At 36.3% G+C, this 27,364-nt stretch overlaps 1 protein-coding gene across 1 annotated transcript in view; it reads left to right on the plus strand.

Annotated features, from left to right (window-relative positions):
* The first annotated feature begins 960 nt into the window (after nt 1–960).
* LOC105385005 overlaps nt 961–27,364 on the plus strand; it is a 149,194-nt gene continuing 122,790 nt past the window's right edge. Inside the window, exon 1 of the mRNA XM_048626150.1 lies at nt 961–1,438. Coding sequence (XP_048482107.1) covers nt 1,298–1,438 — 141 coding nt within the window. The 5' untranslated portion in view covers nt 961–1,297. The remainder of the gene's footprint in view (nt 1,439–27,364) is intronic.

Below are 27,364 nucleotides of genomic sequence, written 5' to 3' on the forward strand. Positions count from 1 at the left end.
AGGGTCCCGGTTTTGATTCCCGGCCGCGGCAGATATTTCCACTACTGAAGTCCGAAAGCTGTTCTCAAAGTAGTATTATTATTTTAATTATTAGCTCAGTACTAAATTTCAGATAGCATAATAGGCAGGCTAGTTGCCGATTTTGCCGGATGGCTTTTAACGGAGATTAAACGCAGAGTTTCTTATCATACTGACTACCTAATACTAGAAAAAACATGGAACTTTAATTATTTGTCTAGGCGCTTTATTAACAATTTCTAGTTTTTGTCTTGTTTCAGCGCAAAATATCAATTTTCGGGTTGATTGAAAATTCTTTGCAAGTGAAAATGCCTGCGGGGTATTAGCGTCAAGCGATATTGTCCCTTAATCACTTGTCGGCAATTTGGAGGCTCCACCCTGTTGGATGAAGATGAAAAATTCCTCATGAAAAGTTAAATTATCCAAATATAGCTCACATTACTCTTAAGAATTTTGACAGTCTGCAATTAATTTTATTTATCTATTGTGTGTTTTCAATGTTATAACTTATCTACTGTTTACAAACCATTCAAATGCAATGTTAGTAACCATATTAGGGTTTTTTTTAAACTGTGTAAACAACTATGTTTTTAATAAGTCTGAAATAAAATTATTTTATTTCATTATTCAATCAATCATTTTAAACATAAAATTAACAAGTACCTACACTTCCTTCATTTGAAAAAAATATATTGTTTTATCTCCCCATCACTAATGTTAGCAGGAAAATGAAGTTCTATTTTTATTTATTATTTTTTAAGATTTTTAAGGCAAACTTCATAACATTGGTCATGATTTTCTATTTTAAGCTACATTATTGTTTGTTGGTTTTTTCTTAACGTCATAAGATTAGTCATGATTGGCTATTTTTAGCTACATTATTGTTTGTTTTTTCTAAATCAAGTTTGCGTGTTAATTCCGATTTTCTTTTGTTTCAGATCCATACATAGTGAAATCAACCAAAATATCAGTCATTTTTCTAACTAAAAACCAACATATAAAAATATCGCTGTGCCAAAAAGATTTTTCTATAAAATGTTGCATTATTTACATAATAAACTTTCTTACATATTTAGTATACACAATTTACATACTTACAACCTTACAAATTTGAACAAAATGTAGTTTAACGTTGCCAAAACTCTATACAAACAAATTTACACTTACAAAAAAAACAAATCTTGCAACTGGCATTCTATAACCACATCAAAACAAAAAAGTTTACACAGTTAAAAAAATCCAAATTTAAAAACCGAACCGTTTAAAATTGGAACGCGTCATGAAGCTGTCAGTGAGTGCGTACCGCGCGCACGCGTCGGCCCACAAGAAGATCCTGACGTCGTCGTACCAGCAGCACTACGGGAGCACCGCGGCGCAGGTCATCAACCCCATACAGCCGACCGCCTTCGTGCCCTCACAGGTGAGTCAAAGCGACAAAGTAGATTATTCTATTCTAGTTAGACGGCCGAATGGTGTAGTGGTTAGTGACCCTGACTGCTTTGTCGAAGGTCACGGGTTCGATTCCCGGCTGGGGCAGATATTTGTTTGAACACACACCTATTTGTACTCGGGTCTTGGTTGTTGATATTTATATTTAGTATCTATCTATCTATGTATTTGTGTAGATATATCAGCTGTCCGACTCCGACACCCATAACACAGGTTCTGGATAGCTTGGGGTCGGATGTCCGTGTGTGTGATATCCCAAGATATTTTTTTAAAAATTATTATTTATTCTATTCTGAGAGGGGGCGAAGCTCCTGTACCAGAAAGCAGACTTCTCGAGTGACGAATTATACACTCACGAGCATTGATAAAGTTCCAATGAAATAATCGAAAAGTGGAACTATTCCATTGCAGGTGAAAAAAAATATTGTTTTGTTGAAATAACATGTTGATGGTTTTATTAATTTTCGTCGGTATGTATTTTTTTTAATGTATTTAATGCACCGATTTTGATAAGTTTTGTTTAGGTTCAGCTCAGCGGTGGCCCCTTTTTTAAATTTTTGTCTACCCCGAAAGTTGAAAAAAGGGCTGAAATCACGATATGAATTTTCATTTTGGGCACCTATATACCTATAAACCGATTCTAATGTAAATATAGTTCTTATAACAATATATGTAATAAGATGGTGACCTGGGGCTTATCTGATGATGGAAACGGAAGGTATTCAAGGGAAATCCTCAACGTTATACAGGGTGTTGCAAAAAGGGTATACTAAGCTGAAACCTACATGTGCAGCATGGTATATTTAAGCCAAAACCGAAATCTGAATTTCAAAATATTTTTTTTTCGCGGATATTGAAAATCTGATCACAGTTTTGGTCTTTGATATTGGTACCATGCTGCACATGTAGGTTTCGGCTTAGTTTACCCTTTATGCAACATCCTATATACTTGAAAACTTTTATATTATAAAGGAAACGTAAGTTAAGACCTCTTCATTTATGTATTTGTGAAGAAGTCTTTCACAAATTATATACTTGGACTTATCGGGTTTAAGCTTTAGAGAATTTTTATTAGACCATAACCAGGCAATGGTTAGTTTAGTTATGAACGATTAAGTAAACACAACCATACCGCGATGTAGGATTCAGCACACTACTGCCACCTAGCGAGAAACATTGCAAATAAAAAATAATATTTTAAAAAATTAAAAAACCGACTTCAAAAAACCACTAAAATGTAAGAAATAATTTAAGGTTTACACAAATTCTACTCGTATGTGACAGTACAAATATACCTAAGCAGGAACTGTTCTTTTTTGATGTTGGTGCGGTGACAAAGTAATCTAAAGAAATATGGCACCGACTTCAAAAAAGAACAGTTCCTGCTTAGGTATATTTGTGTAAACCTTAAATTATTTCTTACATTTTAGTGGTTTTTTGAAGTCGGTTTTACAATTTTTATAATTATTATTTTATTTTATAGTTTTTAGTTTATTTGCAATAATTTTCAATCAAAAGTAAGGTGCAAATGATACCAAAATTCCTACTAATCATTACGAATCATTCAAGCCTAAACACGAAGTAGTTGCTTTATACCGTTGAGGAGTTCCCCTGACTGCCTTCCGTTTCCATCATCAGATCAGCTCAAGGTCACCATCATATTTTTTTGTTATAAGAACTATATTTACGTTCTTAATTTCATTACAATCGGATAATATGTGCCCAAAATGGAAATTCATACCCTGTTTTTACCCCTTTACCCACCCTCGGGGGTGAGATAAAATTCGTAATCGGTGAACATACATAAAAAAACCCCGACGAATTGAGAACGTCCTCCTTTTTTTGAAGTCGGTTAAAAAACTAAACAATACTATGGGAAATTATAAGTATAAACTTAATGTGTAACAAATAAAACTTCTATGATAATGATAAAACATTTATTTTTTAATGCATTTTTTCGAGCTGTCGAACTAAATTTGTTCAAAATGACTCCGTGGGAAACTTCTTTCAGCTTAACATTAACACCCTTTTTAACCGACTTCGAAAATAGAAAGAGAAAGGTACTCAATAAATTGTATGTAGTACGTAGTCATGGTATGTCCTATGTATTTTTTATATTTCAATGTGTATTTTTGTGTCAAGGGGTACGTTACTCCGTTTAAGTTTAAGTTTTTGACGTTTACGTAACCTACAGTGACCCCTGGCGCCCTAGTACCTAGGTTAAAAACGTTGGCAAAGTTCCACAAAAAACGCCTCTTTCTTTTTTAAACAGATGTTATTTCCATTTTACGCGGCTGAATGACGCAAACCCACGTATTGTATTTCAATCCTGTAAAGAAAATTCGAGAAAAAACGAGTAAAACTTCAGTTAAGCCGGTACGCTCCATTGCTTTGTCTGTTTGCGTGTATTTTTATTTATAATAATATATACTGGGTGGATTTTATCAGTGAAATATGTGGTATAAGCCTGGCTGATTAGGTTTATCTTTACTATGGAACTACCAAACCAAAGGTTGTCGTGAAAAAATAGCAGAATAGGCTACTTGACTCATATCAAATTCAGGACAATAAATTAGTATTTATTGCAGTATTTAATTTACGAAACCAAAATATATTGATTTCGGCTAATTAAACTCCAGGATGGTTGCATACTTTCAATTTATAAATTATTATTTTTTATTATTATTTTGAACCCTGAAAACGCTATCGGCCATGTTGTGACGTCAGCTGCCTCGTGCTGTGTCAAGAGCTTTAAGTGAAGTGGTATCTTCAACTGTGATAAATGAATGATTTGCTCCTTCTAGGTTCCCAAAAAATATGAGAGTATTTTTTTGATCTAATACAGCAATTATCAATCATATTATGAGACTTTCTTTAAAAAAGGGTCAAGTAGCCTATTCTGTTCTTGTTTGGACAAATAAATAATATTCTATCAATCTAATTTAATCACAACCTCTCACTATAAACATAAACACATCACAACTTCATACGTAGGAAGCGTCACACGGCCGTGACTTCCGGAGCGGGGCGGAGACACACATAAACTGTGCCCGGACGCAGCCTACTGCTGACATATGCTGCCCTGGTACCTAGGCCAGCAAGTTACACTCACGAGCAATGAAAAAATCCACTTACAAAAATTTATATTAATTTATGGTTATTATTTTGGTGTCGTTATTTTGTAAGCGGAACTTTTTCATTGCTCATGAGTGTATCAACAAATCGAAACTCTATCTAGCAAACGTCGTGGTTATTACGCCGTCCGTGGAGGCGTATACTATACATAATGATGATAAACTTTATCTTGGTCGTGCACTCTCTGCTGACATATGCTGTCCTGGTATCCTGTTGGATAAATTATGACTTGATCGGCATAATAATGCCTGTGAATAATGAAACAATAGCCCGAAGTATAAAAATAACAATAAAACTTCACAAGTTCTGTATCAAAAATGACAAATGACACTAATCATTTTTTTGGTGTTGCTGCACAGCTAGCATTGTCGGTCTCTATTCAAGCAGGGTAAAGGGGTATAATTGTTAACTTGTTAACGACAATAACAGTTGTGTCTGTAAGTACTAAAGTTATGCGAGTAATAGTAGAACCTGGGCCGTTTATTGCCATGTTTACGATCGTGTTAACGCTACAAAACATACAATAACTTTAATATTAAGTGTTACCTAAAATAAGTGTGTACCTAATCGTGTACATACATGTAGGAAATATTTTATGTACTTAACATAAACAGTTATTTAGAGTGAGTTATTGAGCGCGTAGATTCAGCTGCCGCTACACGGGTTTGTTATAAGTAGATTTCAACAGCTACCTCTATTCTATTCTATTCTATTCTCTATGGGGGTGTTAGTACCTGCACCCCCATAGAGGTGCAGGAACCTTTGTGCATATCCTCCTCATGCCTGGAACCTTTGTGCATATCCCCAAGGTCTAAACTGCCTTCCTAAGCTTGGATCATTTCCCACCACGCTGGTCCACTACGGTTTGGTGGGTTCACATATCTAGATGTGCTAAATCTAGATATACAGGTTTCCTCACGATGTTTTCCTTCACCGTAAGAGCGATGGTACTTAAGTTAAAAGAACTCATTGGTACATGTCAGCGCCGGGATTCCAACCCGCATCTCTGGCGTGAGAAGCGGGCGCTTACCCGACTGAGCTACCACCACTCCAGAACAGCTACCTCAAAATAATTGTGTTCATATTATCTCTTCCATCCAAATGTTGTCTGGCAGAGATTGCTTTAAGCAATAAGGCCGCCTTTTTGTACTATTTTTTTAAGTTTATAAGTTGTTTTTTGTATTATTTCCTTTGGTGCAAATAAAGAGTATTGTATTGTATTGTATGGTAATGTCACTATATGACGATTCGTCATAAATACGGCGCTGTTATTGATGGAACGCGCATTAAACGAGTGTATCGATGTCGATAACGAACCCGTGTACAGGCCGCTGATTGATTCTTTGTTAAATTTCATAAGGACCTCCTGAGTAACCTTCTTCACGATTCCTATACCACGATGACAACATCCTGTATATCATTGATGTAGTAGGTGTAGATTGTACGTCACTCTATAAATCGACGAACTCGTTGTATTAAGGTTGACGATTCTTGTTCCCTCGTTCGTTCATTTTATTTTAAAGAATATGTTATGACCCCCCTGATGCATCGAGTCTTAATGCCAATTTCTCCATAGTCCGTTAGAGCATAATCAGGGAGTATTGGTTGACTTTTGGCACATCTCTCATGAATTTTATATGGAGATGACGTATGCTTAATAAATTAATCCCTGTCGGTTAGATAACCGACTATGTAGAAATTGGCACTTAGGATTGCTGTAGTGTAATAAATAATATTATCTATCTAAATTGCCACAAAAAAGTCAAAACCATACAAATTACGAGTCTTTTTCACAGCTCTACCCAAAAAGGTTTCTGCTGCGCGCAAAGTGACTGCCTTTGAAAATGTAGCAAGTCCCGTTTTGAAACGGATATGCAAATGAGTTCCAGTTACAACACTTGTTTGAGACTGAATGGTGAAATGTGTTACCACGTTTATTTCAGACCCAAGGTTTTCCTGAATAATGCTGTATATACAGGGTGGCCCAAAAGTCAACGATATGATTAACAGGTATGACTTTGAAAACCGTGTTTTTTTTAAACATACAGCATTACTCAATATTTTTTTTAATGTGATCAATAGCAGGACTATCCAGGGTGATGTAACACCAAAAAATACTAACAATATGGAATTTTGTACCGGCGACACGCAAAAAACTGATCCGAGGTGTCGATTTTCACCAAATTTATAAATGTTTCAATATCTCGAAAACTATCGAGTTTTTACTAAGGTCATATTATGATATTCTAACTACTCATAAGCTGGTCTATCAGCCCTCTAAGGCATATCGTTGACTTATGGGACACCCTGTATATATTCGGCTCGCGGCTGAGATAGATTTTATTAAAACTCTGATATTTTCTCCGTATTTGGATATGCCCTGACGATTGATTTGATCCTGTTATTTTTGAATCGACAGACACCAAGATATTTGACCTCCTGAGTCACCCCCTTTCCGCTTAGTATTCCAGTTTTGCAGCAACCCCTACTTTCTGCTCCTGAGCCTCCTGCAGGTTGACTGGTAGAGAATGCTCTTAGCATTAAGTCCACCTGATTGTACATCTACTTTTGTAAATTGTGCAATAAAAGTATAAATATATAATTAAATAACCCGTAAAAACTCATACATTAAAAAAATATCGCGCTATTAATAACCATATAGTGCGCTCTTAGCCTTAGAGCCACTTGCAGAAACATATTAAATCTAGATTTAGTGTCAAATCTCGATTTAAGAAACGTCAGTCCATATAAAATTTGACACTAAATCGAGATTTAACACTAAATCTAGATTTAATATGTTGGTGCAAGTTGCCCTAAGTGGCTAACAAACGTTCAAGAAGTGTCACGCGTCACGTGAAGCAGCGGACGATCTGTCTCTCGCGTCACGTGACGAGGGGTGACGTGAGCCCGTGATCGGATCAATAAAAATGGGATAAGTATTAGTGACGCATCTGCCGGCTCTAATCCGACTCTGATGGGCTGTTCCGAATTAACCTACTGAATACAGTGATAAAAATTGGTGTGTAGAGTCTGTTTTTTTATCTCAGATATTAAATTGACAGATTCTGAACGGTACATCAACTATGCTATGTGACAGCTCACGTAAATGTGTAATATTTCTTCATTCTATAAGATTTTAAGTTTGCCAGTAGTGGTAATTCGCTATTGTGGTTTCAATAAACCCATCTAATCTATATCAATATATAATTCATTAGTAAATAATGAGATATGTATCAATTTAGTTCGCTCTCACCGGAACAGATAAGTTTGTGGCGCTGTACATCAATAGTCGATTGTCCCGCCAATAGAAGGATACGTCACTTGCTGCCAGTTTCTATAACTCTATCTATCTATAACTGGTAGTTACTTTCATACGATTATGACAGATTGTTACTTTTGATTATGTCAAAATCGTATGAAAGTAACTACCAGTTATGGATAGATTGAGATATAGAAACTGGCAGTTAATCGCGGGACAATCGACTGGTGATGAAAAAAATAAAAAAAAGTCAACAACTAATACCTACCTGGTTATGATCTAAGCGAGTATGGCGAATTTGGGGCTAAAATACAAAATTTAGAATGCAAAGTCGCACTAATGTCTCAGAATAGACTCCGAAACATATTTTTAATATCGAGAACGCGATGTGTACCTACACACATCGGGAATAGGCAATACCGTTAACAATAATAAATATTACTTACGCACAATATATTTATTGGATTCGGAAGCGTATTTCTTTGGTGATCCTTTTTACGTGTTTTAAAGTAAGCGTCCACCTGTCAGCATCGTATGCAACGGACGCATCGCACTCTAGTACTCTTTGTATAGGAATTCACACAAGTGCGACTATTTTTTTACTTTAATCTAAAGGAGTTTTTCTACAAAATGTCATGTGAGCACACAAATTAGGAGATGAAGATGAGAAATGATGGAAGATTTTCAACTAGAAGAATTTCATCTTATATTTATTTATATTAAAAATCGTACTATCATCGAGCAAATAGTCCATGCTATAAACATTGGACCTTGATCAACTGTAGTGAACTCACGGTAGCAGCACATGAGGGTTACTCTACACTGATGAAAACTCAACAAACGAGAGATGTCATGCAATCGGCACGTTTTGGGTCGATTACACCTAACGAGTACAGTGGTGAGACAGTATCCTCGGCCGATCCTCGACCAATGAATGGCTAGGAAGTGACCGAGTTTGCGGCTGAGGACACTGACTCGCCACTGTACTCGTTACTAACGTAAAACTCGTTAAAACGTTACTAACCTAACCTAACCTAACCTAACGAGTCGTTAGGTGTAATCGACCCATTTACAATGTGATAGAGTCGTGGCTCGAGAAGCAGCGCTCTGAAACTTAGTTTTTCGACATAATTATTATAAAGTGACCCCCAGTATCTGTGTTCGTTGGAGCCCTACGCCGTGAAATCCAATAAATTTCTATCACACGCGCCCCGATTCAGGCCAACTCAATAATGGGACTTGCCTCGACCCATAGAAATGAGTATTACTTATATTAATTTAGGTGGTAATTTTTTTTTTTAACTATTTCATAATATTATTATGTAGTTTACAATTGATATGAGAAATTAATATAGTGCTCTTTGAATAAGACAAACACGTATTTAAATTTATCATACTGATGTAAGTGACATTAATTTGTACACGGTCTATGAATAAGTATTTTCAATAAAACAACGATATGCAATTCGATAGCGTGATTCGCACAAAGTTCCACTATCGATAGTATCTGAATCAAGGCCGCCGAAGCAATAAGGCGGAGGCGTCGACGTCGGGAATTACCGTATTATAGACGAGGGCCGTGTGACGTCATCGACTACTGCGATGTCGACACGTTTTCCGTTCTTGTATGTAAATGAATCAGGTAAGGGAACTATTCAAATTAAATGGCGCTACAATTTTGTAAAAGATGATGCTCATTTCCTGTTGTGAATGGCGTTTTAATGGGGAAATTTTAATTAATTAGGTTCGTACCTAATTAGTTTTTCAGTGACCAAATCATCGGTAAACATACCTCCTATATTTTTTTTTAGATAACACTGGTAAATAATGTTGAGTCTTCATCTTAAACTTTTAATGGCCACAAATGTGTTTGTGGCCATGGTTTGAGGATTAGGTATGAGTTTCTGTGTGTTTGTTACTTCTTCACGAGAAAATGTCAGAACGGATTTTAATTAAATTTGGTATGAAGTTAGCTGACACGCTGGATTAGCACATAGGCAATTTTTTATCGCGGTTTTACCACCGGAATAGTTTCTAAGGCGAAGCGAAACTCGCGGGAATAGCTAGTCAGGGTATAAGGCAAGCCGATGGGAATCGTGTTGTACGGACTTTTCGTCACTGGTATGTTTATTTATAAACACTTTATTGTATAATGATAGACACAGTTACAAAAATGGACTTAAAACTAGTAAGTATATACAGAGGCGAGCTTATTGCCAAGAAGCAATTTCTTCCAACCAACGTTATACGTATATTCTCTACTTACAACGTTATACGTATGCGCAGTATCTGAAACAAGCGACAATCGTATCCTAATTCCCCCTGATTCTGTGTCTAATGTTGCAATCAGCGTCGCGGCATTGTCCCACTGATGGTGAAATTATGCCAACTCAGCGCGAGCTGAAGGGTGTACTCTGGTTGCGGCAAAGTGACCTTGATTAGCTGGATAGGTCAAATTTAATGAGCAACTGTACGGAATTGCGTTTCAAGTCGTCGATAAAACAAATAACTATGCACTTAAGTATACATACCTAAGTGTTATTCAAATAATTAATGATTTCTTGCGTTTTAAAAAAAGGTTTCTAACAGCGTTCTAAAAATAGGTTTGCACTAAAAAGAACAAAATGCATATACACTCGCGAGCAGTTATGAATTTTAAAATATTCATTAAGAAAATGTACCACTTACAAAATGCCGACCAAACACCATGATGTCATGATGGCCCTAATTTTTTAAAACATTTTATTTAAAATTTGATCGCTGTAGTAAAATTTTTAGTTTGTAATAAATACACTGTTAAATCTATTTCAATATTGTAGACGGTGACCTTAAGCAAGCCTTTTTCGTTTTGGGGAAATTTGGTGCTATTGTTACTGGAACTTTTTCATTACTCGTGAGTGTATGTGTTACAGTAAAAGCTCGAACTACGGTTAATCCTAAGATTTACCAAAAAGTTAATCAATTAACAATAGAGTTCATTTTAATTACTGTTTGGTGCAAGTCACTCTTAATCTTTGTTTTAATCCTTTGTTTTAACCAACTTTTACTAGCTGTCAATGGTATAACCTAGCATGTACTAAGTAAATTTTATTTGTAAAAGCCCTGATATGTCCCATTTTCACAAACCCTTACATTTACCAACTCATGTTGGTAAATCCTAAGACTTACTGGCAAATCTTAGGATTTACCGTAGCTCGAGCTTTTACAGTAACATATGCACTCCTTTAGCAAATGTCGGAGTAGCACCCCCTAGCCTCTCTCCGCTGATGGCTCCATGCGTCACCTCGGCTTGTCGTGACGCTGATGTGTTGAGGTTATTATTATTTCAATTTTCAGGACATTTACATCGGAAAACCTCTCGCATTTATTTTCTTGCTGATTCCAAATAACTTTTATTTACTTTCATCTATTACGTACGTGATTCAAGATCTATTTTAAATAATAAAATAAATAAATGAGTAAGATTATTTTTTCTTCCTTCATACATGATCCATCCATTTCAAAGCTACATATACCTGGGGTCTACAAATAAAGGATTCGGGTCTCTACAAGCCAGACGTATCAATTTGTTTCTCATATACCTAAACAACACCTTGGGGAGGTTTTTAGTTGGTAATATTCTGATGCCATGTTAAATGAACTTCAATATTGCAGACGGCGACATTAGTCTTTTCCGTTTTGGAGTAATTAAGTAGGTGCTATGGTCACTGGAACCTTTTCTTTGCTCGTGAATCTCGTGAGTGTAAGCACACATCAGAGTTGAACACTGCGGTGGTGTCAGCCTCGTCACTTGCAACTTAAACTGTTAGTTAAGTAATAAGTAAGTGGCGAAGTTAGTCGACTAGTGACTTGAAATCTGCCGTCTACCGAGCGAGTTGTGGTCACAGGCGGGGATGATATACGGTAATCAAGTTTTAACCCTTATGGGAAATAGAGGTGTTGTAATTTGAATGTATGGCTGCTGGCGGTGACATAGGTAGCTCTAAAAAAGATGAACTGATTTGTTCGTTTATACATAGAAATACACAAAAATCAGATGGTTAAATGCCACACGTTGTCAGCTAAAGTCTCATGCCGCCCGCCAATTGTCACTTTTTAGCAGTCTGGGATCCATTGACAGGTTACGAAACTCAAAAGGCCTAGCATGGGGTGCAAGACGCGCACGTCCAGACATGACAAAAGTTTTCCTTCGCTCTCGAGGCCGCGCGATGTGACTGACCGCGGCGCAAAACATTTGTCACGCTTTGACGTGCGCGTCTTGGGCCCCGTGCTAGGTCTTCCGACCAATGTTACCATGTTTGTCTGGCAACAGAAGCAAGAACATAAAGCCTGTGATGCCAGTTCAGGGCCTGAAGGAACTACCCTCGTAAGTAGATCCGGAAGGGGTCCATTATCGCCTTAACACCGTTGTAAATGAGGAAAGTGTGAAATTTATGACGTGGCTTCACTTGGAGAAGTCCTGAGTATGCACTGACCTATATTGGTACTTGCACTAGAAAGTAGCATGTGAGTAATACCGGTTGTTTTCACAATATAACCTAAAAGATTTCGGGATTCATAGTGCTCAACTTAAGAATTTTGATGCAACATGTCTAATAACAATATTTCTATCAATATTATCCGTCCGTTTCTTTTACACTCAATTGCCTATAACCAATTATCATAGAGATCTATCTACTTTATTAAACTAATATACACTTAGTGCTAGGAACTAACAATAATATATTAGCAGCCAAAAATATCTCAATGAACAAACATGGACTATTACCATACACTGAAACACTTTTCTCTATCAATAAAACCAAAAAATGCTTAGCTCACACATTTTCTACATTCATAGAATGACTCCTCGCCTAATCTTGAAAGATTTATGTGGGTACATTTAACCCCTCGTTCATGCATATCTTGTAGTTCAAATTTAGCTCCTCCTACACACAAATAAGGAAGGTATAAAGTCTAAAATGTAACGTTTAGTGATCCCAATGTACTATTGGACTTTTGTAGCCTGGCGCTTCGCCAGAATTCTGTTGAACTCAAAAAGCGGGCCATCAAACAAAAATAATATAGCCGTGATGGCTCTCAATGGGAAAGTATGATACAGCGCTATTTTGATTGAAGTAAAATATGTTTGCAGAACTATACTAACAGATATTTTTATTTATTTATTTATTTAATACTTTATTGCACAAATATAACATAAGTGTACAAAAGGTGGACTTAATGCTAAAAGCATTTTCTACCATATGTTTAAAATTAATACTTAATAGCTTATTTTATTAAGTATATATAAGACCGCTATTTCTATTCTGGGATTTCTATTCTTAGTGCACCTTTGCAGTATCTAAGCTACGTCTATTTCCAAGGTTCAAGAGCATACGTTTAGCCGCTTAGGCTGTGCGTTGATATGTCAGTCAGTCACTTTCACCTTTTATATATTTAGATATAAGTTTTGTTCTTGTTTATAAACAAATAAAGTACCTATATCTATCTTTTTTACATGTACGGTCAGGTTTCTCTGCACCTTACTAACTACCTAAGTACGTAAAGTTTCAAAATTATAACTATATTTCTCTATTTACAGTCAGTAAGTGAACAAAGGGAATGTTATCGAAAACATGCATTAACTGAAGCTTGTCTTCCTTATCCGGGGCGCTAAGAACCATCATTTCCGCTTCCGCCTATTCGCCACTTCCGGTCCGGATAGCTAGTTCTGCCAGTAATGTTACTTTAAAGAAAGTTAGGTTACTTAAATGTATTATTTGAAAACGCTTAGTACACTCGTAAGCTTTAAAGAAAGCCGCATTGTTACCCCCTTATTCATAAAATAATTACTGGACACTTTAGCTATTGAATTTTTCTGTCACTCCTGACAGAGAACAATGTGTTATTTGACAGAGAGGGACAAAACAGTTCAATAGCTAAAGCGTCCACTAACTTTTTTATGAATAAGGGGGTTATCCCCTAGACTCTAAGTTTACAAAAAACGAGAGCTGTCATGCAATCAATAAGGCAGGATTTATATAATTAGTGAGGGTTTTGGCCTTAGTCCACAGTTGGTTTGCCCCAACACGAGCAAGCTTGTGCTGAGAGATCTTTTGGGTAATCAACCTTTAGTCAACGCGTACATCTACTACAGGTTTGATAGTCTGTCACTAACTACACACGTATAAAACTTTACGTTTTCTCGCAAACAAAGTGGTGCCTCTAGTGGAAACTATCGTGAAACTTTTGACAGATAATGTAGGTAAACAGATGACAGAAGAAAACCTTTTTTTTTTTTCGTATTTGTAAATTTTAAAACCGTACTGGTACCCGTACACTCAATCCTGAATACCTCGTTCAAACCACTTACAGTTGAACAGTATAAAAGGCGAATAAAAACCTGCCTTTGGAATTGTATCACACTTTGTAACGACTGTTTAAACTGAAGCGGTACCAGAGGACTCTATACTGACGAAAAAATAACTAATGGGAGCTGTCGTGCAACCGGCACGTTTAATACAACGAGATAGAGTCGTGGCTCGCGCAGCAGCGCTCTGAAACTTGTTTTTTTGTCATATAGGGTGACCATACTGGAGCCACAGGCAAATTCGCTCTTTTAGTGAACATTTAAAAGTTGAAGGAGTACTTGTAGTCTTTCTATGTTTTCTTTTTAAGGTAATGTAATAATGTGGTAAATGAATTTAATAATTTGTGTAAAGAGTTGAATTTCCATTGTTTCTTTTTTTAAGTCAGAAAGAAAGCTGGAAACTTATGAGTGCTTACTTTTGTATACTTTGCCGAAGCATAGCGACAGCAATAGTTAAGCGCTGTTAAAAATATACATAATAAACCAGTTCAAAGCTTCTTTTCTGTATACTATATACACTGCCGGGCAATGAAAAGGTTCCACTCAGAAAAGCACTAAATTACTTCTAAACGGAAAAGGCTAGCTAAATGCCGTCTTCTGCAACATTGAAGTACATTTATCAGAGCATTAGGATATTACCAACTAAAATCGGTAATATTTTGTTCCAATTTATAATTGAATCTTTGAAAAAATTGGGGTCGTTTGTTGTCGGAATTTTGTGAGTGGAACTTTTTCATTGCCCGGCAGTGTATTATGTCTCACTCAATCGATCCTGGCAAAATTTCAGTGCTATGATTATTTGTTAAAAATCGTAGCATTATGCTGATTTTTGCCAATAGCCTTTTGCAAATATGATAATATATTCTATTGCTTGTCTATCTGTCTGTCTTTTATATTAATATGTGTTTATGACTGTAATCTTAATCTTAATTTAAGTAATCTTACTGTTTAATTTGTTTATGTATTGTTTTAAGTAAATAATTAACTTACACTTGTCCAAAATTAATAATGCACATGCAGATCTTCACACCCGAATCATTAAATCGTAAGAGCCTTAAAAAAACACTTGCATTTTGCACCTTGTTCGAAAGAAATAGGAGTCAATATCATGTGTCACATAATCGAAAACAACCGATCTGTCAAAGATTTCTATGCGCATTATCAATTTTGGAGCACTGTATGTATGTATCTATCTACAGCGTGTTGTAAAACGGTTTTGACATTCTGATTTCATTTTCGGGCTAAGATATACTATAACATGCGGCAGTCGTAGGTTTCGGCTTAGTATAGCCTTTTTGCAACACCCTGTATTCAGCCGTGTGTTATGTTATCTTAATGTAAGTAATTTTGCTTCCTAACCTGTGTATGTATTGTGTTAATGTTAATAAAATAAATAACTTATTTATCTATCTGTACGGCCTTCGCCACCCAGGATCCACCTTCTCATCACACCGGATGCTCCGGTCCCCAGGCCATGCAGGCGAAGGAATATGTGCAGGACCTGTACTCTCTCGCCTCCATGACCTCCGGAACTGAGCTGATGCAGCGAGCTGATGATGGAGAGCATCTGGCGCGCAAGACTGAAGGATGAAGAGCATCTGGCACGCAAGACAAGATGAAGAGTATGAAGAGGATAGTCGTTGGCAGTCGTGCATACAATGGAAAAGTTCCACTCACAAAATGACCCCATGATATGAAAAGCCATTTTTTAAAAACATTTCATTTAAAATGTGTACACAATGTTAATGTTTTTAGTTGATAATGTTGTGATGCCTGTTCATTTTTTTTCAATATTGCAGAGGGCGTCATAAAACTAGCCATTTCCGTTTAGGAGTAAGTAATTTGCTGCTATAGTCACTGGAACTTTTTCATTGCTATCGTTATTATCGATTGTTATCGTTTTTCTGGAGCTAATCTATCAGCGACTGTCCGATAGACCGATTGGACGGAGAATTGTGGGATAAAAAGTGACATATATACAGGGTGGCCCAAAGAGTGACGTCCAAAGGAAAATGTTTGATTCCTTAGGTCGAGGGGTAGCCAAATCACCCCCATGTATGTTCAGCAATTTTTAGTAGTTTAGGAGTTATGATTTTTTTTCCTAATTTTCTACGAAAATCGACCTCAGTGGATTGATTATGTATAACTATAACCTATTTTTGAGTTTTGTAACCCAATAGCGAAAAATGTATACATTCGAATTTTAACAATATTTATGTTGTTTATGTTCTGATGCTCTGTTAAATCTACTTCAATATTGCAGACGGCGTCATTAAGCTAGCCTTTTCCGTCTAGGAGAAATTTGGTGGTATATCACTGCAACTTTTTCATCGCTCACGAGTGTATAAAAATATAAGCTTGTATTCCCACCACATTCAAACTTGTACACTTGTCCAAAATTAATAATGCACATGCAGGTCTTCACACCCGAATCATTAAATCTTAAGAGCCTTAAAAAAACACTTGCATTTTGCACCTTGTTCAAAAGTAATAGGAGTCAATATCATGTGTCACATAATCGAAAACAACCGATCTGTCAAATATTTCTATGCGCAGTATCAATTTTGGAGCACTGTACATACGTATATCTCGTTCTACCGTCTCATCCACTGAAAGTTCCAAACACTTTCCCACTTCTAACTCAAAGCAAACACTTCCCGTGGAATCTTGGCATCAAAAAGTGAAGTCCAAATATCGTCGCTCTCATTCCAAGTGACACGAGCGATAAATCGAGCCGATTCCATTTCAAACAAAGACTTCGATAAATTGTACCTCTAGTACTTAGATTAAGAATATACGATAAGATGGTGTGTCACATACAAGAAAAGGCAAAAAAAAACGATTTGCATTTTGTTTACTATTAAAAAGTTTTAAGTTCAACTTCTACATATAGTTTTAGTTATATAGGTTAAGTTTGTATAATATATAGGTAGTTTAGTTTGTAATTGTAAATTATATAAATTATGTAAATAATAGATTTATGTATTAGCAAAAAAAAAATTAAAATAAAAATTAATTTAAAAAGGTGTAAACAGTTCAACCTAATGACAGCCATTATACTAATGAACAAGATCACAAATCTTCGAACCGAACTAAATCGAGCTCGAGTTGTAGAAGTGGGGTGTTATTGGTCGAGCTCTATCTTTTGCACTGACACTCCATCTTGTTCATATATTGTTAATCGAAGCTCTAGTAAGTAGTATTATGTGTGTCTCTTTCTTTCATTCGCTGTTGAACAGATGGCACATATCTGCTGACAATTGAAGACGTTTTATTAAAGGAACGGTTCCAGAACTGTGCTTTTTACTGGTTTACAAGAGAGACGAATGTAGATTTAATTCTTCTTCTTTGAGGTGCACAAAAAGAGGTCTTCCGTAGTTACTTAATTATTATTTAGTTATTTATTGCTATCAATAAAACTGTACCTTATCACAGCGATATATGAAAGCCCTAGACAAATAATTTGATTTACTGCAGGGCGATCACGAAAAATATATCGAATCGAATGCGAGTGCGACTAGTGTCAACTTGACAGCACTTTCGAACACTTTTCCCTATCGAATTGACAGTTGTCGCACTCGTATTCGATTCTATACGTTAGCTCTGTTTTTCGTGATCGCCCTGCTGGTCCTTTTATAATCTTACCCCCTTATTCATAAAAAAGTTAGTGGACGCTTTAGCTATTGAACTGTTTTGTCCCTCTAGTGACAAAACAGTTCAATAACTAAAGCGTCCAGTTACTTTTTTATGAATAAGGGGGTAAGGCCGTATACAGAAAGAAAGCTGGAAACTTATTAGCGCATACTTTACTATGTATTTTTTTCTAATATCTCAGAACTAGGTTTATATGGAAAGGCCTCACCTTTCCTTGTAACAGCGTCCAGTTTAACAGACCACTTTTAAAAAGTAGGTAGCCTTCATCCTCTTGAGATTTTTAGATGTAATAATATTGATAAAACGAGAACGTCCCATTTAATATGTATCTGGGCAGAGGTTGGGCAGAGGTTGGGCAGAGGCTGGGCAGCCGGGAATAAAGAACCCATTTAATTTAATACCCCCTGTCGTATTCGATAGAGGTTACCCTGTTGGCAGAATTATTGATGTGGCCACATTAGACTTAAGTGAAAGCTTCACGCCAAAGTTACGGCTTAGTAACTGCCAGGTAGCAGTTATTCAATCATTAAATTAATAATTCACTACTGAATTTTTCATTTATTCTATCTATAATTTATAATGGAACCAACGTTAAATACCCCCGACATTAAACACTAAAAGTCCCATAACTTTAGAGCATGTGAACAATTTTTCATAAAACATGTCTAAAGACACTCGGGCTACCATGACAAACAGATGCACACACATACAGATACACAGACAGGTTAAGCTTATAAGCAAAAAACTCTTTATTTTCCTAGCGAGGGTTAGAAACAAGAAAGGCCATAAAAATGGCCAAATGATGATGATGATGAGATATGTTTTAATCCAACGGGAGACCGTGCCATGTGTTGCTCAATTTCAATGATCAGTTACGATCACTGAAGCTAGCTCGACGGACGCTTCATCTGAACATCGGATCCAAAAGCCATTTATTACAATGTTCACTTTAATCACCGCAGCAACCAATTTATTTATGTAAATACAAATGCTTACAATCCAATTAAGTAGAGAAATAGATATTATCTGAGCTCAATTAACCGCTCGCAGCGCTCAGACACTCTCAAACGGAATGAATTCTATGGCTCTTTGTTACAAAGTTAGTTGGCTAAAGCTCTGACTCACTAAATTTCACGGTTACCGCAATAGGAGTTTCAAGTATGTACCTACTTAGTTACAAAGTTTCACGATAAGTAATGCCAAAAAAGGAATTTTTCAACATTTCAACTATCTTTACACAATGCCACGCAGTTGCTTGGTCATAAAAACACACACACAAAATAACTTAGTGTTAAATAAAATACTTAAGAAAAAATTTATTTGAGAGAAAATAATACGGAAACTTGCTCACTAAAAAACTAACTTATCTTATTAAAACAACCAACATTTCCGTCTGTCTGGACTGCTGCCAACAATGCAAAAATGTAGCTAAAAAGTTGAGTAACGTACCCTCGCCCTATGTATGTGTCCATAGCACGTACTATCGGGACTTTTACTCATCGAAATCTTTGAACCATTTACCATACGTTTGAACTAAAGGTCTGGTATCTTTTTAGATAATTAAATCTGTCTGTGTTTCAAGTGGTGCAAGTGCAACATTAGGTTGAAATCAGACGGACTGCACCACAACAATCGCATGCAGCCGCATCAGTGATATCATATTAGCATAGATAGTTGATATTATCATGAATGCATGCAGTTGAATATAGTAGCTCTTAGTAACTGCACGCAGTCGCTGCAACGCAGTCCGTCTGTTCCCAGCTTTAATGCTACGCGCTACGGCGTAGCACGTAGCGATCTCGTAGCAATCTGTAGCGCGTTCGTAGCAAGCAGATAGTGTAAGGGCCCAACGAATGATTAGTCGACCGATATAAATAAGTTTGAAGGATTCTTCAGAACATATGAAATACGTAAAGTGATTGTGGAAGCTGACGTAACACTCAAGACTGGTAGTATATAACCTAAGAATGGTAGTGACTAGATGAGGAAGACTTAGTATAGTCCGCATTTTGTTTAGTGTTAAACCGTTTGAACGTCACAAATCTTCTAACAAAACTCATTCTAAATCAGTGCTTTAGCTCAATGGTAGAAGTGGGGTGTTATTTGTCAAGACGTTTCTTTTGCACTGTCACTCTGTCTGGTTCGTTTATTGTTTATCTAATGTTTAAAGCGAAACTGAATTCGTAGGGCAATTTCATTTCATTTCATAAACAGAAACTCGACTTTAGAAGAAAACAAATGAGCGCTGAACAACTTTAACTGTACGTTTTATGGAGCTTAACTAATTACTAGAACAATAACAGCTATTGTTCTCGGAATGTTATTTCGTGTGTTTTACTCTAATATGTTTTGTCTCAGTTCTATATTAACTAGCACGCGTTAAATATTATTATGATTACATTGAGCTTTCGTTAAAATTAACTTAAATTATCTTTGGGTGTGTAAGAAATAGATGTATTTTTAGTGTTGATTAAGTTAACGCAATTTAGTTAAGCGAATTTTGAGGAATTTATATACATTTAGAGGTATATAACCTCGATATACTGGTCTTATCTAAGTGGTACCACATGTGCACTGCCTTTGCCTGTCCAAGATCGAGCAGGCTGGAGGGTGCCTGTCCCATGTTAGGTTTTTCCATTTCATGGTCTCCACTTGAAAATTCCGAAGTAGTGGTAATAGTTATCGTTTATTCAGATAGAAGATGCAAAACATGCACAGATACTTGTTAAACATACAATACCCTTTTTCAGTTTTGTTCACATACATAATAAAATTTCGTTACTTATCCTATTCCTTCCTAATCCTAATCTTATCCTAATCCTAACTAATCCTATCCTAACTAATATTATAAATGCGAAAGTAACTGTGTCTGTCTGTCTGTCTGTTACTCTTTCACGCCAAAACTACTGAACGGATTTGAATGAAATTTGGTATACATATGGTCTAGATCCTGAGAAAGAACATAGGCTACTTTTTATTCCGGAATTCCCACGGAAAAACTTTTAAAGGGGAAGCGAAGCTCGCGGGAACAGCTAGTACCATATACACTCACGGGCAATGAAAAGTTTCCACTGAGAAAAGCACCAAATTACTTCTAAACGGAAAAGGCTATCTTAATGCCATCTTCTGCAACATTGAAGTATATTTAACAGAGCATCAGGATATTGCCAACTAAAATCGGTAATATTTTGTTCCAATATTAAATTAAATCTTTGTAAAAATTGGGTTCGTTTGTTGTGGGAATTTTGTGAGTGGAACTTTTTCATTGCCCGGCAGTGTATTTTTAAAATCATTTCTCTATTTTTTCATGTTACGAAACTCTCACAAATGAGCCAAAAAATGTAAAAACAATTGTCTATTAGCAGTCACCCGAAACGACCTGCAAGAGACCTGGAAAATTGCATAGAACACACCGGGGGTTCACTCTGGTTTAAGAAAGAATACCACTCTCTTTGCAAAGTGCGACCACCGGATAGCCTCGCAAAGAAAGAAAGAAAATATACTGCCACTGACGAAATTTTACACTTTAAAGATGTATGACAAAGTGTCCATGCGCGTGGGGACTACCTCATTATAATCCAGGTTGCCTGTAAGAGATCGCTATTAGCGATAAGGCCTATTGTTAATTGCTAATAGTTAATAAATATTCTTTATAATTAATAAATATCATAAAAATACACGACCGAATGGCGTAGTGGTTAGTGACCCTGACTACTGAGCCGAAGGTCCCGGGTTCGATTCCCGGCTGGGGCAGATATTTGTTTAAACACAGATATTTGTTCTCGGGTCTTGGATGTGCTCGTAAAATAGCAATAGGCCCGTTCCCTATTACATTGGGACTAACATAACGCTCTGGCGAAAAGTGGGTGCAGCAATGCACCTCTGCCTACCCCGCAAGGGAGTACATTAGTACAAGACGTGAGTGTGTGTTTTTTTTTTGTTAATAAATATTCTTTAATAAATATTCTTTAATAAATATTTTTTAATAAATATTCTTTAATAAATATACTTTAATAAATATTCTTTATATTCCTAATAACAAGCATAGTACCAATGAATAAAGTCACAAATCTTCTATAGCTAAACTAATTAAATATAAGAGCTCAATGGTAGAAGTGGGGTGTCCTAATATATGTTGAGACGTTTCTTTTGCACTGACACTCCGCTTAGTTCGTATTAAAATTCCGTTGACAGCCAACGAGACGGTTATGTGTATTTTATTTTATTATAGCTATCCCCGCGAGCTTCGCTTCGCCTTAAAAAGTTTTCCCGTGGGAATTCCGGGATAAAAAGTAGCCTATGTTCTTCCTCAGGGTCTAGACCATATGTATACCAAATTTCATTCAAATCAGTTCAGTAGTTTTGGCGTGAAAGAGTAACAGACAGACAGACAGACAAACAGACAGACTCAGTTACTTTCGCAATATTATAATATTAGTTAGGATTGTTTAGGAAAAATACAGAGCAGATGGATGCATTAAAGTTAAAGTCCATAATTAACACATTTTAAAATGAAAGTTCGTATTAAAATCATATTGTTAATCAGGAGTAGCCCCCCTGGAGCCGTGCCAGTTCCTGGCTGCAGGTGGAGACGGGGCGGTTCAGCTGGAACGAACGGAGTTATGGAAGGCTTTTATTTGCCGTGTGAGAGTCGCGACAAGGCGGGGAGGAGACCGGACTGTTGTTTAGCTATTCTATAATACTCTTTAGAATAGAATAGAATACTCTTTATTTTGCACCATTAAAAAACATTTCAATTTCACAACTTATATATAAAATATTATTATGCTATTATTGCTATTATTTTATTTTGCACTAGCTTTTGCTTGCGGCTTAGCTCGCGACAAATTCGGGGTAAAGAAAGGGTATTTTATGGAGATTTGAAGGTTTCCCCCTTAGGGGTAGACACCAATCCAGTCCGCTAAGAAATAATTTTTGGCACTGTGTAAGGTCTATCTATGCGCAAAATTTGAAGTCTCTAGGTTCGGTTCACCCAGTCAGTATTTCTATTCCACAACTTCATCCCCGCTTTCACTCTAATGGGGGTGGAATCATCAAAATCGCCGAGACACGTGTACATTATTTTTCAATCTCCAGCCTAAATCCAAAATTTTAACACATTCATACATTTCATACACACTTTTATGCTTTATTTTAACACTTTAGGGTTTGCGTTTCTAAAAATCCTTTCTCAGTGCTCACCTACACTGCCTAAGGAACCTACATGCCAAGTTTCATGATTGTAGCTTGAGCCATTTGGGCTGTGCGTTGATGCCCAATGAGTCACTTTCTTCTTTTTTATATGTATACAGACAGACTGTACGGATAAATTTATAACTAAGACTGAAATTAAGCAACTACCATGGAAGTTATTAGTACTTACGTACAACAAGTACTTATTACTTCCATCTACTTATCACTGACAATTAAAAAAAATACTTTCGTTTGAACTTAGCTTTTCAAAGCGTTCTCAAAACCGCCAAGGTCATAGTAAATGTATGGTGGCCTGCGCCTAAAAGTATACAGGCGGAGTTTTTAAAATAGCGATCTCAAGCTCACATGCTGCTCAAGCACATCCACATAACACCACTGTTAAACACATCACACACAACACGTCCCCGGATTTATAACAGATGTAGCTGGTCATTTCATCTATTTTAAAAACTCCGCCTGTATACTTTTAGGCGCAGGCCACCGCACATTAAATACTTTTTCCATAAGACTTTTCGCTAGATGTCAGATAGTGTTGACACAATGTAACATAAAGTTAACTAAATCGCCAGTATAACCAATAAACTGCTACCTACAAAGTGCATCCGGTTAACTTTTATAGATCGTTTCAAAATTTTATGACCTGTCGTTTTACCTTGTATTTTGATGTCATCGATCTCAGCAGACAACTTATTGCGATGGGATATTTACTGAGAAAATCTTAAACTTTACACACACTTCTTATACCATTCAATTTGTTTAAATTTTTTAAAATAAAATTTTATATATTTTTTATTTATTTTAACCAAGTCATCGTACGAATTTGAGCTCTAAAGTGAAAGCATTTCATCCTATTCTAGTTTGGGAAGTTATTCCGATGCGAGAAAAAGACGTAAAATATAAAAAGCGATCATAAAGCGAGGGAAAGTCGCATTAATATTATGTCTGTTCCTTATCGCTTCTTTCTACTGCAGGTCCGTATTCAGGGCAAATTACTAGGAAAAAAAAAAACTTTTTACTGAACGCCACACAAAAAACATGAAAAATATCTTAAATAAGAAAAAGAGGACAAAAACACAGGAACTGGATCTTGATGATTTAGATTACCGAGCAAATTGAAGAGCCGATATATTTATATATTATATTTTTATATTTGAAGAGCCGAGGGCTCGGGTTCAATTCCCGACCTTTATGAATATTTATGTAACAACATTTTCTACAATAAATGATTTTTTTATCTTTCTGACTAGCACTAATCCATACCTGGAGTGTTTACATTACCTATGTTATGTTATGTGCTGACATTGATTCAGTTAACAGCATGGTCTATGTTAACACTGTTTGTACTCAGCATTAGCCTCCTGTATGCTTATACCCCTTCCGGATCTAAGGTACTGTTGTGATTAGCTACAACCTCCTTGTTTATGGAATAATTTTAAGTGGAATAAATAAATGTTTTCTCAACAGATGGCTGCCCGTCTATTAGACAATGTGTGACCAATAAAATAAGATCTCAAAATTATCATTAATTATTTTATAACAGGAGTTACGATCGTTTTAAAATTGTGTGTCTGCGCAGAATACCTAGTAATGCAAAAACTTACTGCGAAATTTAAAGTTTCGGAAATGTCGTTTTACAGTATTTTATTTAAGTGCTTATAAGTGTCATTGCTTTTACTTACAGTACAGTGCTTTTACTTACAGGTTCTCTACATACGAATAAAAAGTATTTTTGTATACAGGGTGTTGCAAAAAGGGTATACTAAGCGGAAACCTACATGTGCAGCATGGTATATCTAAGCCCGAAACTGAAATCAGAATTTGAAAATTCGCGAAAAAAAATATTTCATTTTCCATAGAAGCTTTGTTGGTCACGTGACTTCTACTATGGATTTTATTAATTATTTTTCGCGAATTTCCAAATTCTTATTTCAGTTTCGGGCTTAGATATACCATGCTGCACATGTAGGTTTCGGCTTAGTATACCAATTTTGCAACACCCTGTATAAATACAGACAAACATAACATCGAGTTTTGAGCAAGCAATGAAATCAAATGAAACATACACATAATTACAGCATTAGCAATCACACAGCTATAAAGATAATAATAAACTCATGCCGAATTGCAGACAGTATCTTCATGCTACTCGTAATGTTGACATTAAAATTATGTCTGTCTCTTTCTGTCCGTATACTGTCAAAGGAAGGCAGCAATACATTTGAGGTCGCATGAAGATCCTTCTGCAACTCAGCGAACAAGTCGTATAACTGCCACTTTTTGCTAGCGGTTAAAATTCAGATACCGTCGTGATTTTCACGCGAATATACAGAGCGACATTCGTACAAGTAAATGGTTTTATGTGATCCATCAAGTCAGTATCCCTCTATTAGTGAAGTGTGCCAGCGGGTGTGTCCGTGCTGGTGCTGGCGCGTGTCCAAAACAATACTGACTCATAGAATTACAGTGATGACGAGTGAAGCATGAGGTATTGTTTTATATCTGTCTAACACCCAAGACCCGAGTACAAATATCTGACATTAACTGCCCCGTACCATAGACTAATACACTAATATTAGTCTATGCCCGTACGGATATCGATTTTTCGTATAGATACAGCCCAACTATAAAGTCTTGACATTAGAGAGTGCGATTTTGCAAAGACTTTTTATCATTATCAGTTATTTAATTACATTCACATACATTTCAAAAATAAAATACCATTCGGATATAGCTTTTTAACAGATTTGTCATTTAATAAATAAAATACATCGATTAAATACGGTCTGTAACAATTAGTTAGGATCCACTTCCGTTTTCAGGACTTTATAGTTTTACTGTACTTGCTATCGCAGATTTCCTAGAAGCCATTTTTAAAGCGGATTGGAGTAGAACTGGCAGACCTTGCAACAAATGTCACAGTGGTACTTCCTGGACACCACTAAGATTACTGAGTAATCTGAGTATCTACCCTCCATGCTGGATTCTGCGGTGACGATATACAGGGTGATGCAATTATTGTACCCAAAAAATGACAGATATACCTTACTCAAAACAACGTTTGTAATACTTTAAAGAACTTGTGCAAAGAAGATGAGATTATTACAGATCAGGTTATCAATTAAGAACATTTTATGGGGTCCAAAATCAAATGAGTACCTAAGTATTTAATTTATTTCGTGACCTTGCATATTTGTAGAGTAATAGAACATTTAGAATAGAGAATGGATTAACTGATCAAAGTTAAATCACAGTTTCAACCTGTATACAAAGCTAGCGGAAACCGCAGTGACTGCACACAGATATTCCGCATTCCGTTTCCAGATAGATGCTCACGGTGACACAATTACCTTATTCATCTTTGACTGCCGTTTCCGGGAACAATTAAATTATTACGAGTGGGTGACAACTTTGTGCGAACTCGTGGCCTGTTTAGACTGCGTATTGCATGCGCGTGTGTGTGTGTATGTGTGCGTGTGTGCATGTGTGTGTACGCGACGAGGACAGCGTGTTCTCCAAATCAAAGTGTGCAAGGATAAACTACTTATAGTACTTATAATATTTGTATGCCATGTTGGCTGATTTACGGTGAAACAATATTTTGTAAATTTATATCTTACTTCTGACCTGTGAATCGCAAATAAATGGCTTTGAACTTTAAATAACATATGACATCCTATATCAGGCTTATAACATGTGTTAATACACTCGTAAGCAATGAAAAAATTCTAGTAAGAAAAATACCAAACTACGTAGAGCGGTGGTAGCTCAGTCGGGTAAGCGCCCGCTTCTCACGCCAGAGATGCGGGTTCGATCCCGGCGCTGACATGTACCAATGAGTTCTTTTAACTTAAGTACAATGTATACCATCGCTCTTACGGTGAAGGAAAACATCGTGAGGAAACCTGCATATCTAGATCTAGCACATCTACATATGTGAACCCACCAACCCGCAGTGGACCAGCGTGGTGTGGAAATGGTCCAAGCTTAGGAAGGCAGTTTAGACCTTGGGGATATGCACAAAGGTTCCATTCGAGAGAGCCAGGTGCAGGTACTTACACCCCCACAGAGAATAGAATAGAATAGAAGACCAAACTACTCCAATACACAAAAGGCTAGCTTAATGTCGCCGTCTGCAATACTAAATAACACAAAACGTAAATATTGAATTCAAAATGATTAGAATTTGATCAATTGTTAATCAATTACTACCCTGCAGATCCTGCCATGGCCAAACCTTTCTTATAATATTAAAATTTTCATTTTGATTATTAATTTACTATGAAGTC

Source organism: Plutella xylostella, chromosome 16 (genome assembly GCF_932276165.1).
Source record: "Plutella xylostella chromosome 16, ilPluXylo3.1, whole genome shotgun sequence".
NCBI lineage: Eukaryota > Metazoa > Arthropoda > Insecta > Lepidoptera > Plutellidae > Plutella > Plutella xylostella.